This window comes from Cucurbita pepo, chromosome 5 (genome assembly GCF_057944985.1).
Source record: "Cucurbita pepo subsp. pepo isolate OVF chromosome 5, ASM5794498v1, whole genome shotgun sequence".
Lineage (NCBI taxonomy): Eukaryota > Viridiplantae > Streptophyta > Magnoliopsida > Cucurbitales > Cucurbitaceae > Cucurbita > Cucurbita pepo.
Window position 1 is genome coordinate 2,130,241 of NC_141802.1, and position 15,583 is coordinate 2,145,823.

At 38.4% G+C, this 15,583-nt stretch overlaps 2 protein-coding genes across 2 annotated transcripts; both read left to right on the forward strand.

Annotated features, from left to right (window-relative positions):
• The first annotated feature begins 3,474 nt into the window (after window positions 1-3,474).
• On the forward strand, window positions 3,475-6,866 carry LOC147792597 (uncharacterized). Its single transcript, XM_087123775.1, has 9 exons — window positions 3,475-3,850; window positions 3,931-4,117; window positions 4,575-4,708; window positions 4,779-4,891; window positions 4,965-5,208; window positions 5,314-5,466; window positions 6,280-6,359; window positions 6,443-6,492; window positions 6,565-6,866. Exons 1-9 carry the CDS (start codon window positions 3,491-3,493, stop codon window positions 6,702-6,704), a joined length of 1,461 nt encoding a protein of 486 aa, XP_086979901.1. The 5' UTR covers window positions 3,475-3,490; the 3' UTR covers window positions 6,705-6,866.
• Window positions 6,867-11,627: 4,761 nt separating this feature from the next.
• On the forward strand, window positions 11,628-15,019 carry LOC147792598 (uncharacterized). Its single transcript, XM_087124218.1, has 9 exons — window positions 11,628-12,003; window positions 12,084-12,270; window positions 12,728-12,861; window positions 12,932-13,044; window positions 13,118-13,361; window positions 13,467-13,619; window positions 14,433-14,512; window positions 14,596-14,645; window positions 14,718-15,019. The coding sequence occupies exons 1-9, from the start codon at window positions 11,644-11,646 to the stop codon at window positions 14,855-14,857; spliced, it is 1,461 nt and encodes a 486-aa protein (XP_086980344.1). The 5' UTR covers window positions 11,628-11,643; the 3' UTR covers window positions 14,858-15,019.
• The last annotated feature ends 564 nt before the right edge of the window (window positions 15,020-15,583 follow it).

Below are 15,583 nucleotides of genomic sequence, written 5' to 3' on the forward strand. Positions count from 1 at the left end.
CACTCGACCAGATGCTCATTTCATTGATTGAGCCAAATATCCTCCATCCCCTTTTGAGCCGCCCGATTATATTATATCTGAAAAGTTTTAATATCTAAAAAAAAAGTTCACTTTAAAATAGAAAACCGGGTAGTGGCAAACATTACAATAAACAAAATGGCAAGAATATAGCACCAAAAATATATTTTATATTTGTTCAAGGTTTTAGGAAGAAATTCTTATGGAGAAAGTTGGAGACATGGAAATAATGGTAGTTTGTAAAGATATGCAAACCATACTCGAACGCGCACTCTGTCAAAACAATCCTCTGTTTGAAGTTGCTCGAGATGGGCCTACGAAAGTCGGTCTACCCTCTCCAAGCACAAGATGATGATTGCTTCGGATAACATGTAGGACAACGCTGAATCCATGTCGTTCATGAATATGTTTCCAACTCCGATGGAAACCTGAGCTACAAACCAGGATTATACTGCACGAAACATAGCCTGAAATTGCGTACGTTGCGTTTCTAGTCATGTCTGTTTCGACGACATCGATTTCGAAGTTCCATCAATAGCTATGTTTCCCATTCCAATCTCCATAGCTTCTCTCTCGTCCTTCTCGCTTATTTTAGTTAAAGCATTCTGATCTTTGGGCTGATTTTGATGGGTTGATACAGAAGATTCAAGAATTCTTCTGACAGAACTCAACCACAGATGGCTGAGACATTGTGCTGCTGTTGGTCTCTTTTCAGGTGCAAAATCCAATAAATGAACAAGAAAGTCAGCCATGTCATTAGCATCTTGCTCGCTCAAATCATACTTCTCATTCAACACCTTATTAAGAGGCCAAAAGCGGTTGAAGTAGTCCCTTGAATAGCGGCCACCTAATGCAATCTTTTTCGGATATTTTAAGAAACAACAACATATAAATAAGGGAAACTTTTTCAAATAAATATAATAAAGACAACATGATATTTATAAGTATGTAAACGTTACCTTGCGAGGCATCACTCCAAGAAGCTCCATCATCGATGCGAAATGATCCTGAAAGAAGAGAAGGTCCATGTAATAAGCTGATACTCAAAGCAAAGTCTTGTTTTCCTGTTCCCAGGACACGTATACAAGTGATGTCGACATGATATACATATAGTTATTTTAAAAAAAAAAAAAAACAAACAAACAAAAACAAGAAACAAGTACCATATGTATACAATCACTATCCTACGAGCTAAGGGGAATACGATTAGCTGAGATAATAGCCACATTATATTAAAAAGTCGGAAAAAAAAGCATCAAGTTAAAAGCAAATTATTCACCTCGCATATCAAGTGTACGACGTGGTTGAAATTAAATTGAGCCTCCTCAACCAATTAACCAAACAAAAAACAACCAACCAAATATTTCAGTATCATGCCGCTCTTACGGCTACAGCAAAAGAAACGTGTCAAAGAATAAAATTATAACTCATTGAAAACTCTCAAACGATCAACAATAGCAAAAAAATAAAAACTTTTCAGCATTGTTTCCAAACGATTGAAAATGTGGGACTTTACTATGAGTAGAAACAATGCTTCCCAAGGGGAGGTGAGACTCAATTAACAAATGTTCCACGTTAAGAATTAACGAGTATAAGAAGAAGAAAAATAATCATAATGATAAAAGAAGAAGAACAAAAAAGGCTCTGAACATACCTCATCCCTTTCATAGTTGTCACCACTGTGTGGACGAAAGAGAACATCACCAGTGGCCAGCTCAAAACAAATGCAAGCAAATGACCACATATCTGCTGGAGTCGAATATTTAGATCCAAGAATAACCTCGGGACACCTATACTGCCGTGTCTGAATATCATTCGTAAATTGCTTGTACGTCCAGCATGCATTCCCAAAATCAACCGGCTTGCACTTATATGTAATCTCTATTATTGATTAATCTAGCGAGAATAAATACGATGAGTGGATTTAGAAACCTTATTCGAGGAATTTTGAGAATGATAAAACTTACTTTGCTAATTCCACGTCCAAAAACACTTTTATGTTTATTTTCTCTAAGTCCTTTGCTCGTAATAGCCATTTAATTTATGGTTGAAGTATATACTTTTCTTAATCGTAAGACTACATAAACCCAAATTTATGAAGCCCAAAATAAATTGTTTCTATTACCTAATGTTTTTGTGAAATGAAATGCACAAAATTTTTGCCAACTCCAGAATTCTTTTAGTACTCTCATGCAAGCGTGTCCAAAGGTCATTGTCTCTCTAGGGGGCTCGTCCACCGAAGTTGGAGCAATTGCTAATCCTTGTTGCCACATGTCACTATTCTCCACCGTCGATCCTCGTTTGAATACGCTAGCCATTCCAGCACCACCACCGTCGATGCCACAAACAACCTTGTTAACTGACAATAAGACACGTGCAATACATCTTGGTTTCAACTTAGTTGCACTTAAATTCTTAAGTTTTCAAATTCGAAATATTAATTCTTATTTTACTTTAAAAAATTAAGATTAAATATTTTTAATGAAAAAATCCCTATCACAAAATACCTTTTTCTAGTTATTAAGGGAAAAAAATATATTTTCTCAGATCTTAAAAAATAAAATATCTACTTTCAAATCCACGTACTAAAATTATTTAAAAAGAAAATGTATATATCAACCTGTCAGTATCAAGTCACTTCAAGATATGAACTTAATGTTTTTCCAAAAGACTTTTTCAATGCCACAAACATGGACCAAAGGTTTGATTGGTGCTGAATTTTCCATCCACTTTCTAAGCTTTAGCTTCCTATCTTCTTCAAAACCGACAAAACTTGATAATTAGAAAATCTAATCAATCCAACCTAATTTATACGGTTTTAAATAAATAAAATTTTATAGATTGAATTAGTTTATTGGTTCTCCTGAAACTCGATTTGGTTGCACTAAACCAACTCGAATTTATTATAAATTTTAAAATATACATTTTTATTTACGATCGAGTTATATATATATATATACACACACACACACACACACACACGTGTATTTAGTTGTCCAAACAATCGAAATCCATTCAACTCAAAATCTTTATTGTATTATTTAATAAATGTTGTTGGGTTGAAAATTTTACAATACCAACAGTTAGATTAGATCTAAAAAATATCTCAACCAACTGGATCCAACTCAACCAAGGAACATCCCTAACCGACACATCAAGATATTAAGATTAGAAGTTTTATTCAGGAAGACACTATTCTAAAACTAGGAATCTTGAGCTGATTTTAGCATTAGGAAAAGCAAATTTTTGATAAGGACAACAGCTTCATTGCATATTCAGGAATGAAGCTGTTGAAGAATCTCTTTATTTGGCATAAACCTCTGTAACTCAACCATTCAAATGCCTTTCATTAGGCGCCTTGACCTAGCTTACGAACCGCTGGTTCGAGACCCGAACCCGTGAACCGCTCAACTTTTTGTTATATAAAGGAGCTGTTTGTTTGTGAAGATCAAGCCAAACCAAACACTTTGTCATGATGTTTCTTCCTTGCTTACTTCTCATCCTTTCAGCCTGTGTTTCTGCAACACAGTACAGGATCCCAAGGCTTAGTATAATAGACAGAGATTCTGAAGCTCTGTCCTTGCCTCTTTCGGATGATTTTAAGACATTTTATTACAACCAAACGTTGGATCACTTCAATTATAGGTCTGAAAGCTACACGACGTTCGCTCATAGATATATAATCAATTTTAAGTATTGGGGCGGCGCAAATTCCAGCGCTCCCATTCTTGCCTACTTGGGAGCTGAAGGTCCACTCGATAAAGATTTGAACGTTGTAGGATTCTTGACTGATAATGCTGCTCAATTTGGGGCTCTTCTTGTTTATATTGAGGTAAGAGCTTTCATGTTCTTGTGTGGTTCATATTTAATGCTTTGGAGGGTTTATATGATTTTGTTTTGTTTTGTTGTTAGCATCGTTATTATGGGCAATCGATACCCTTTGGATCAAGGGAGGTAGCATTGAAGAATGCAAGCACTTTAGGCTATTTCAACTCTGCTCAAGCAATAGCAGATTATGCTGATGTTCTTATTCATGTTAAAAAGACGTTGCATGCTAAATATTCTCCTGTGATTGTTCTTGGTGGATCATATGGTGGAAGTAAGTCGGTTCTCGTTTAAAATTGTGAGATTTCACGTTGGTTAGAAATGGGAATGAAGCACTTCTTACAAGGGTGTGGAAACGAATCGTTAGTAGATGTGTTTTAAAACCGTGAGGCTCATGACGATACGTAACGGGCCAAAACAGACAATATCTACTAGCGATGGCCTTGGGTTGTTACAAATGGTATCAGAGCTAGACACTGAGTAGCGTGCTAGGGAGGACATTGGGCCTCCAAGAGGGGTGGATTGTGAGATCCCACATCGGTTGTTGAGGGGAACGAAACATTTCCTATAAGGGTGTGGAAGCCTCTCTCTAGCAAACGCGTTTTAAAACCGTGAGGCTAACGACGATACGTAACGTGCAAAGCGAACAATATCTACTAGCGGTTACAAAAATCTTCAAACTCTATATAAGAGAACATGTTTTTTGTTTTGTTTTGTTTTGTTGGGAATAGTGTTGGCTGCATGGTTTCGTCTCAAATATCCTCATATGGCCCTTGGAGCTCTTGCTTCTTCAGCTCCAATCCTTTACTTCGACGATATCACGCCACATAATGCATACTATTCCATTGCCACTAAGGATTTCAGAGTAAGACCCTTAAATAACAATGCATCCTTTTGAACTTTTTAAACACACAAAAATGTGAATGAATTTGCAGGAAGTTAGTGAAAGTTGCTATGAAACCATTCGGGATTCCTGGTCCACGATTGAAACAATTGCTTCCAAGCCGGATGGTCTTTCCATTCTTAGCAAAGAGTTCAAAAGCTGCAGGTATTAAAATTCATTGCTTCTCATATCCAAAGTTAATGAAGTTTGTGCTTTAAATCGGTTGTTCTTGTTTTAGTCCTCTGGAGAACTTCTTTCAGCTGAAAGACTACTTGTGGACTACGTATATCGCCGCAGCCCAATACAACCGCCCACCAAGATATCCGGTCACTAGAATCTGTGATGCCATTGATGGAGCTTCATCTGAAAGTGGAATTGTTGGCAAAATTGCTGCAGGGGTGTTTGCTTATAAAGGAAATCTATCCTGCTACAAGATTCAGCCTGGAGATGAGACTGAGACCGATGTGGGATGGAGGTGGCAGGTAATCTTTTTATTTTACGAATACCGATGTGGGATGCATTGAACTTTAAAAAGGTTCATTTTTTAGGACGTTTTAAGAAGCTTTTGTGTTGTGTGTGTAACTCAGAGGTGCAGTGAAATGGTGATGCAATTAAGCACAGGCAATGATACTATGTTTCCAGCATACGATTTTGAGCTTGGAAGCTTCATAGATTACTGCAATAAGTTATACGGTGTGTCTCCGAGGCCTCACTGGGTCACCACCTATTATGGAGGCCATGTATGCACTTCAACCGCCTCTCTCTTTTTCTTTATTTTCTTTATTGAACGTATTGTAACCGCCTAAATCTACCGTAGATATTGTCTTTTTTGGACTTTCTCTCTCAGGCTTCCCCTCAAAGTTTTTAAAACTACACCTTATAAAGTGTTTTGTTCTCCTCCCCAACCAATGTGGGATCTCATAATGCACCTCCTCCCCGGGGCCAGCGTCCTCGTTGGCACTCGTTCCCTTCTCTAATCAATGTGGGACTCCACAAACCACTCCACCCTCGAGGCCCAGCGTCCTCGCTGGCACTCGTTCCCTTCTCCAATCGATGTGAGATCTCACAATCTACCCCTCGAAGCCCAGCGTCCTTACTGGCACATCACCTCGTATCCACCCCCTTGGGGACCCACCACTAGCAGATATCGTCCTCTTAGGGTTTTCCCTCAAGATTTTTATACTAGAGAGGTTTCCACACCCTTATAAAGAATGCTTTTTTTTTCTCCTCATCAATTGATATAGGATCTCACAATCCACCCCCCTCGGGACCCAGCGTCCTTGTTGACACACCGCCTCGTGTCCACCCCCCTTCAGGGCTCAGCCTCCTCGCTGGCACATCACCCAGTGTCTGGTTCTGCTACCATCTGTAACAGCCCAACCCCACCGCTAACATATATTATTCTCTTTGAGCTTTCCCTTTCAAGCTTCCCTTCAAGGTTTCTAAAGCGCGTCTACTGAGGAGAGGTTTCCACACCCGTATAAAGAATAGTTCATTCTCCTCCCCAACCGACGTAGAATCTCACAATTTCTTTGTCTCCCTTCAAATTTCAGGACATAAAACTCATCCTTAAGAGATTTGGCAGCAACATCATTTTCTCCAATGGACTCAAAGACCCTTATAGCAGCGGCGGGTAAACAAAAACCAAACCTCCAACATTTATTACACATAAAAAACAATCAACTTTACTTCAACTCTCTCTTTTTGTGAATGCAGAGTGTTGCATAACTTATCCGGCAGTCTCCTTGCAATCCATACGCCTAATGGTTTGATTCAGACTCATAAATTCTAACTTCAAAGCTTTGTTCTTTCGAGCTGACATGTTTTGAACTTTCCAGGATCTCATTGTTTGGACATTTTACGAGCAAATGAAACGGATCCACAGTGGTTGGTGGAACAAAGAGAGACAGAGGTTAACATCATTAAAGGATGGATCAGTAAGTACTATGCTGATCTTGGCAGTCTAAAAAATATATAAACACATAATGATGATGAAACACTATAGACAGGATATGAAAATCATCCTGACATGTATGCCACTGAAGATGAATTTACGAACTTGTATTGATGTTAGTGTTGAAAACGTCCATTGAATAGCTAAAGCATACTACTAACAAATATTGTCAGCTTTGACTCGTTACGTATCGTCGTTAGCTTCACGGTTTTAAAACACATATGTTAGGAAGAAGTTTCCACAGTCTTATCAGTTATGTTTTGTTTCCCTTTACCATTAACGTGGGATCTCACAATCCACCCCCTTGGGAGTCCAGCATTCTCGTTGGCACACCGCCCAATGTCTAGCTTTGATACCATTTGTAACAGCCCAAGCCCACTGCTAGAAGATATTATCCGCTTTGGCCCGTTACGTATCACCATCAGCCTCACTATTTTTGAACACGTCTACTAGGGAGAGGTTTCCACACCCTTATAAAGAATTCTTCATTTCCCTCTCCAATTGATATGAGGTTTCACAGTCCATCACTTAACACTTAAAATATATGAACTTGAACGTTCTCCTAGATACAAACTTGAAAGTTCACGAACAGTTGAATCGTTCAATAATGACCCCTAAAGAGAAAGGTGGATGTTTTGGTGCTTTTCTCATATTCTTGGAAGTTCTATGAAAAGAAGAAGGGGTCGAAGGAAGGGGTTTAGAACTTTATGACATCCTCATAAAGTGGATTCAACAACATGCACCGAAACCATTATCGAAGTGCTCTACTCAAGAGTCATCCTACGAGGATCCATAAACCCTTATGTCAAAGAAAATGATAACTTTTTGAAAAAAAAAAAAAAGGTAGTTTGCTAAGTTCGGTCAAGTCAACAAGATTAAGAATCCGAGGGTTTTCAAATTTTCATCGATGTGCCAACATTTTCATGTGTTTATAAGTTAAATACGGTGATAAATGAAAAATTAGTATTTCTGTTATGTGTTAGAAAAAAGGGTTAAAAATATCAACAAAATAGATCTAATATTAATAATAATTGTATTTGGCAAGTTTTTGAATTCTCACTTTTGTGTCCAATAGATCCACAACTGTAAAAAATATCACATAAATTAGCGTATTACGTCGCTCAAGTTTTCGAGCATACGTCGATATCGTCTACGAAATCTGAAATTCACATCACTGATTTGTTCACTGGGTTAGAACAAGTGTCGCACTGTCGCTTTTCCGCTACTGCAAAAGTGCGATTGTGACAATGGACAAGTCTATTACCAGCTTCTACATGACCAAGGTCTAGCTCCAATTCTGCTTCGACAAGGTCGGAAACCGAGGCCATCTCCATGACAGGTTTCAAGGGTCAAGAATACGATTAGGTTATGGACTTGCAGTCGTCTTCAACCTCGGCCTCCCCACATGATTATCTTTAGGGAAGCGTCGTATTCGTATGGCCTGAAATTTTCCCAGCTGCCCAGTCTCTCCGGCACTCGACCAGATGCTCATTTCATTGATTGAGCCAAATATCCTCCATCCCCTTTTGAGCCGCCCGATTATATTATATCTGAAAAGTTTTAATATCTAAAAAAAAAGTTCACTTTAAAATAGAAAACCGGGTAGTGGCAAACATTACAATAAACAAAATGGCAAGAATATAGCACCAAAAATATATTTTATATTTGTTCAAGGTTTTAGGAAGAAATTCTTATGGAGAAAGTTGGAGACATGGAAATAATGGTAGTTTGTAAAGATATGCAAACCATACTCGAACGCGCACTCTGTCAAAACAATCCTCTGTTTGAAGTTGCTCGAGATGGGCCTACGAAAGTCGGTCTACCCTCTCCAAGCACAAGATGATGATTGCTTCGGATAACATGTAGGACAACGCTGAATCCATGTCGTTCATGAATATGTTTCCAACTCCGATGGAAACCTGAGCTACAAACCAGGATTATACTGCACGAAACATAGCCTGAAATTGCGTACGTTGCGTTTCTAGTCATGTCTGTTTCGACGACATCGATTTCGAAGTTCCATCAATAGCTATGTTTCCCATTCCAATCTCCATAGCTTCTCTCTCGTCCTTCTCGCTTATTTTAGTTAAAGCATTCTGATCTTTGGGCTGATTTTGATGGGTTGATACAGAAGATTCAAGAATTCTTCTGACAGAACTCAACCACAGATGGCTGAGACATTGTGCTGCTGTTGGTCTCTTTTCAGGTGCAAAATCCAATAAATGAACAAGAAAGTCAGCCATGTCATTAGCATCTTGCTCGCTCAAATCATACTTCTCATTCAACACCTTATTAAGAGGCCAAAAGCGGTTGAAGTAGTCCCTTGAATAGCGGCCACCTAATGCAATCTTTTTCGGATATTTTAAGAAACAACAACATATAAATAAGGGAAACTTTTTCAAATAAATATAATAAAGACAACATGATATTTATAAGTATGTAAACGTTACCTTGCGAGGCATCACTCCAAGAAGCTCCATCATCGATGCGAAATGATCCTGAAAGAAGAGAAGGTCCATGTAATAAGCTGATACTCAAAGCAAAGTCTTGTTTTCCTGTTCCCAGGACACGTATACAAGTGATGTCGACATGATATACATATAGTTATTTTAAAAAAAAAAAAAAACAAACAAACAAAAACAAGAAACAAGTACCATATGTATACAATCACTATCCTACGAGCTAAGGGGAATACGATTAGCTGAGATAATAGCCACATTATATTAAAAAGTCGGAAAAAAAAGCATCAAGTTAAAAGCAAATTATTCACCTCGCATATCAAGTGTACGACGTGGTTGAAATTAAATTGAGCCTCCTCAACCAATTAACCAAACAAAAAACAACCAACCAAATATTTCAGTATCATGCCGCTCTTACGGCTACAGCAAAAGAAACGTGTCAAAGAATAAAATTATAACTCATTGAAAACTCTCAAACGATCAACAATAGCAAAAAAATAAAAACTTTTCAGCATTGTTTCCAAACGATTGAAAATGTGGGACTTTACTATGAGTAGAAACAATGCTTCCCAAGGGGAGGTGAGACTCAATTAACAAATGTTCCACGTTAAGAATTAACGAGTATAAGAAGAAGAAAAATAATCATAATGATAAAAGAAGAAGAACAAAAAAGGCTCTGAACATACCTCATCCCTTTCATAGTTGTCACCACTGTGTGGACGAAAGAGAACATCACCAGTGGCCAGCTCAAAACAAATGCAAGCAAATGACCACATATCTGCTGGAGTCGAATATTTAGATCCAAGAATAACCTCGGGACACCTATACTGCCGTGTCTGAATATCATTCGTAAATTGCTTGTACGTCCAGCATGCATTCCCAAAATCAACCGGCTTGCACTTATATGTAATCTCTATTATTGATTAATCTAGCGAGAATAAATACGATGAGTGGATTTAGAAACCTTATTCGAGGAATTTTGAGAATGATAAAACTTACTTTGCTAATTCCACGTCCAAAAACACTTTTATGTTTATTTTCTCTAAGTCCTTTGCTCGTAATAGCCATTTAATTTATGGTTGAAGTATATACTTTTCTTAATCGTAAGACTACATAAACCCAAATTTATGAAGCCCAAAATAAATTGTTTCTATTACCTAATGTTTTTGTGAAATGAAATGCACAAAATTTTTGCCAACTCCAGAATTCTTTTAGTACTCTCATGCAAGCGTGTCCAAAGGTCATTGTCTCTCTAGGGGGCTCGTCCACCGAAGTTGGAGCAATTGCTAATCCTTGTTGCCACATGTCACTATTCTCCACCGTCGATCCTCGTTTGAATACGCTAGCCATTCCAGCACCACCACCGTCGATGCCACAAACAACCTTGTTAACTGACAATAAGACACGTGCAATACATCTTGGTTTCAACTTAGTTGCACTTAAATTCTTAAGTTTTCAAATTCGAAATATTAATTCTTATTTTACTTTAAAAAATTAAGATTAAATATTTTTAATGAAAAAATCCCTATCACAAAATACCTTTTTCTAGTTATTAAGGGAAAAAAATATATTTTCTCAGATCTTAAAAAATAAAATATCTACTTTCAAATCCACGTACTAAAATTATTTAAAAAGAAAATGTATATATCAACCTGTCAGTATCAAGTCACTTCAAGATATGAACTTAATGTTTTTCCAAAAGACTTTTTCAATGCCACAAACATGGACCAAAGGTTTGATTGGTGCTGAATTTTCCATCCACTTTCTAAGCTTTAGCTTCCTATCTTCTTCAAAACCGACAAAACTTGATAATTAGAAAATCTAATCAATCCAACCTAATTTATACGGTTTTAAATAAATAAAATTTTATAGATTGAATTAGTTTATTGGTTCTCCTGAAACTCGATTTGGTTGCACTAAACCAACTCGAATTTATTATAAATTTTAAAATATACATTTTTATTTACGATCGAGTTATATATATATATATACACACACACACACACACACACACGTGTATTTAGTTGTCCAAACAATCGAAATCCATTCAACTCAAAATCTTTATTGTATTATTTAATAAATGTTGTTGGGTTGAAAATTTTACAATACCAACAGTTAGATTAGATCTAAAAAATATCTCAACCAACTGGATCCAACTCAACCAAGGAACATCCCTAACCGACACATCAAGATATTAAGATTAGAAGTTTTATTCAGGAAGACACTATTCTAAAACTAGGAATCTTGAGCTGATTTTAGCATTAGGAAAAGCAAATTTTTGATAAGGACAACAGCTTCATTGCATATTCAGGAATGAAGCTGTTGAAGAATCTCTTTATTTGGCATAAACCTCTGTAACTCAACCATTCAAATGCCTTTCATTAGGCGCCTTGACCTAGCTTACGAACCGCTGGTTCGAGACCCGAACCCGTGAACCGCTCAACTTTTTGTTATATAAAGGAGCTGTTTGTTTGTGAAGATCAAGCCAAACCAAACACTTTGTCATGATGTTTCTTCCTTGCTTACTTCTCATCCTTTCAGCCTGTGTTTCTGCAACACAGTACAGGATCCCAAGGCTTAGTATAATAGACAGAGATTCTGAAGCTCTGTCCTTGCCTCTTTCGGATGATTTTAAGACATTTTATTACAACCAAACGTTGGATCACTTCAATTATAGGTCTGAAAGCTACACGACGTTCGCTCATAGATATATAATCAATTTTAAGTATTGGGGCGGCGCAAATTCCAGCGCTCCCATTCTTGCCTACTTGGGAGCTGAAGGTCCACTCGATAAAGATTTGAACGTTGTAGGATTCTTGACTGATAATGCTGCTCAATTTGGGGCTCTTCTTGTTTATATTGAGGTAAGAGCTTTCATGTTCTTGTGTGGTTCATATTTAATGCTTTGGAGGGTTTATATGATTTTGTTTTGTTTTGTTGTTAGCATCGTTATTATGGGCAATCGATACCCTTTGGATCAAGGGAGGTAGCATTGAAGAATGCAAGCACTTTAGGCTATTTCAACTCTGCTCAAGCAATAGCAGATTATGCTGATGTTCTTATTCATGTTAAAAAGACGTTGCATGCTAAATATTCTCCTGTGATTGTTCTTGGTGGATCATATGGTGGAAGTAAGTCGGTTCTCGTTTAAAATTGTGAGATTTCACGTTGGTTAGAAATGGGAATGAAGCACTTCTTACAAGGGTGTGGAAACGAATCGTTAGTAGATGTGTTTTAAAACCGTGAGGCTCATGACGATACGTAACGGGCCAAAACAGACAATATCTACTAGCGATGGCCTTGGGTTGTTACAAATGGTATCAGAGCTAGACACTGAGTAGCGTGCTAGGGAGGACATTGGGCCTCCAAGAGGGGTGGATTGTGAGATCCCACATCGGTTGTTGAGGGGAACGAAACATTTCCTATAAGGGTGTGGAAGCCTCTCTCTAGCAAACGCGTTTTAAAACCGTGAGGCTAACGACGATACGTAACGTGCAAAGCGAACAATATCTACTAGCGGTTACAAAAATCTTCAAACTCTATATAAGAGAACATGTTTTTTGTTTTGTTTTGTTTTGTTGGGAATAGTGTTGGCTGCATGGTTTCGTCTCAAATATCCTCATATGGCCCTTGGAGCTCTTGCTTCTTCAGCTCCAATCCTTTACTTCGACGATATCACGCCACATAATGCATACTATTCCATTGCCACTAAGGATTTCAGAGTAAGACCCTTAAATAACAATGCATCCTTTTGAACTTTTTAAACACACAAAAATGTGAATGAATTTGCAGGAAGTTAGTGAAAGTTGCTATGAAACCATTCGGGATTCCTGGTCCACGATTGAAACAATTGCTTCCAAGCCGGATGGTCTTTCCATTCTTAGCAAAGAGTTCAAAAGCTGCAGGTATTAAAATTCATTGCTTCTCATATCCAAAGTTAATGAAGTTTGTGCTTTAAATCGGTTGTTCTTGTTTTAGTCCTCTGGAGAACTTCTTTCAGCTGAAAGACTACTTGTGGACTACGTATATCGCCGCAGCCCAATACAACCGCCCACCAAGATATCCGGTCACTAGAATCTGTGATGCCATTGATGGAGCTTCATCTGAAAGTGGAATTGTTGGCAAAATTGCTGCAGGGGTGTTTGCTTATAAAGGAAATCTATCCTGCTACAAGATTCAGCCTGGAGATGAGACTGAGACCGATGTGGGATGGAGGTGGCAGGTAATCTTTTTATTTTACGAATACCGATGTGGGATGCATTGAACTTTAAAAAGGTTCATTTTTTAGGACGTTTTAAGAAGCTTTTGTGTTGTGTGTGTAACTCAGAGGTGCAGTGAAATGGTGATGCAATTAAGCACAGGCAATGATACTATGTTTCCAGCATACGATTTTGAGCTTGGAAGCTTCATAGATTACTGCAATAAGTTATACGGTGTGTCTCCGAGGCCTCACTGGGTCACCACCTATTATGGAGGCCATGTATGCACTTCAACCGCCTCTCTCTTTTTCTTTATTTTCTTTATTGAACGTATTGTAACCGCCTAAATCTACCGTAGATATTGTCTTTTTTGGACTTTCTCTCTCAGGCTTCCCCTCAAAGTTTTTAAAACTACACCTTATAAAGTGTTTTGTTCTCCTCCCCAACCAATGTGGGATCTCATAATGCACCTCCTCCCCGGGGCCAGCGTCCTCATTGGCACTCGTTCCCTTCTCTAATCAATGTGGGACTCCACAAACCACTCCACCCTCGAGGCCCAGCGTCCTCGCTGGCACTCGTTCCCTTCTCCAATCGATGTGAGATCTCACAATCTACCCCTCGAAGCCCAGCGTCCTTACTGGCACATCACCTCGTATCCACCCCCTTGGGGACCCACCACTAGCAGATATCGTCCTCTTAGGGTTTTCCCTCAAGATTTTTATACTAGAGAGGTTTCCACACCCTTATAAAAAATGCTTTTTTTTTCTCCTCATCAATTGATATAGGATCTCACAATCCACCCCCCTCGGGACCCAGCGTCCTTGTTGACACACCGCCTCGTGTCCACCCCCCTTCAGGGCTCAGCCTCCTCGCTGGCACATCACCCAGTGTCTGGTTCTGCTACCATCTGTAACAGCCCAACCCCACCGCTAACATATATTATTCTCTTTGAGCTTTCCCTTTCAAGCTTCCCTTCAAGGTTTCTAAAGCGCGTCTACTGAGGAGAGGTTTCCACACCCGTATAAAGAATAGTTCATTCTCCTCCCCAACCGACGTAGAATCTCACAATTTCTTTGTCTCCCTTCAAATTTCAGGACATAAAACTCATCCTTAAGAGATTTGGCAGCAACATCATTTTCTCCAATGGACTCAAAGACCCTTATAGCAGCGGCGGGTAAACAAAAACCAAACCTCCAACATTTATTACACATAAAAAACAATCAACTTTACTTCAACTCTCTCTTTTTGTGAATGCAGAGTGTTGCATAACTTATCCGGCAGTCTCCTTGCAATCCATACGCCTAATGGTTTGATTCAGACTCATAAATTCTAACTTCAAAGCTTTGTTCTTTCGAGCTGACATGTTTTGAACTTTCCAGGATCTCATTGTTTGGACATTTTACGAGCAAATGAAACGGATCCACAGTGGTTGGTGGAACAAAGAGAGACAGAGGTTAACATCATTAAAGGATGGATCAGTAAGTACTATGCTGATCTTGGCAGTCTAAAAAATATATAAACACATAATGATGATGAAACACTATAGACAGGATATGAAAATCATCCTGACATGTATGCCACTGAAGATGAATTTACGAACTTGTATTGATGTTAGTGTTGAAAACGTCCATTGAATAGCTAAAGCATACTACTAACAAATATTGTCAGCTTTGACTCGTTACGTATCGTCGTTAGCTTCACGGTTTTAAAACACATATGTTAGGAAGAAGTTTCCACAGTCTTATCAGTTATGTTTTGTTTCCCTTTACCATTAACGTGGGATCTCACAATCCACCCCCTTGGGAGTCCAGCATTCTCGTTGGCACACCGCCCAATGTCTAGCTTTGATACCATTTGTAACAGCCCAAGCCCACTGCTAGAAGATATTATCCGCTTTGGCCCGTTACGTATCACCATCAGCCTCACTATTTTTGAACACGTCTACTAGGGAGAGGTTTCCACACCCTTATAAAGAATTCTTCATTTCCCTCTCCAATTGATATGAGGTTTCACAGTCCATCACTTAACACTTAAAATATATGAACTTGAACGTTCTCCTAGATACAAACTTGAAAGTTCACGAACAGTTGAATCGTTCAATAATGACCCCTAAAGAGAAAGGTGGATGTTTTGGTGCTTTTCTCATATTCTTGGAAGTTCTATGAAAAGAAGAAGGGGTCGAAGGAAGGGGTTTAGAACTTTATGACATCCTCATAAAGTGGATTCAACAACATGCACCGAAACC

Bases quoted from the DNA above. Each gene is read 5' to 3' on its own strand.
- LOC147792598 (XM_087124218.1), top strand. From the start codon at position 11,644: ATGATGTTTCTTCCTTGCTTACTTCTCATCCTTTCAGCCTGTGTTTCT. The intron at 12,862-12,931 runs GTAAGACCCTTA...ATGAATTTGCAG, and splicing joins TTGCCACTAAGGATTTCAGA to GAAGTTAGTGAAAGTTGCTA. The intron at 13,362-13,466 runs GTAATCTTTTTA...TGTGTAACTCAG, and splicing joins ATGTGGGATGGAGGTGGCAG to AGGTGCAGTGAAATGGTGAT.
- LOC147792597 (XM_087123775.1), top strand. From the start codon at position 3,491: ATGATGTTTCTTCCTTGCTTACTTCTCATCCTTTCAGCCTGTGTTTCT. The intron at 4,892-4,964 runs GTATTAAAATTC...TTCTTGTTTTAG, and splicing joins AAAGAGTTCAAAAGCTGCAG to TCCTCTGGAGAACTTCTTTC. The intron at 5,209-5,313 runs GTAATCTTTTTA...TGTGTAACTCAG, and splicing joins ATGTGGGATGGAGGTGGCAG to AGGTGCAGTGAAATGGTGAT.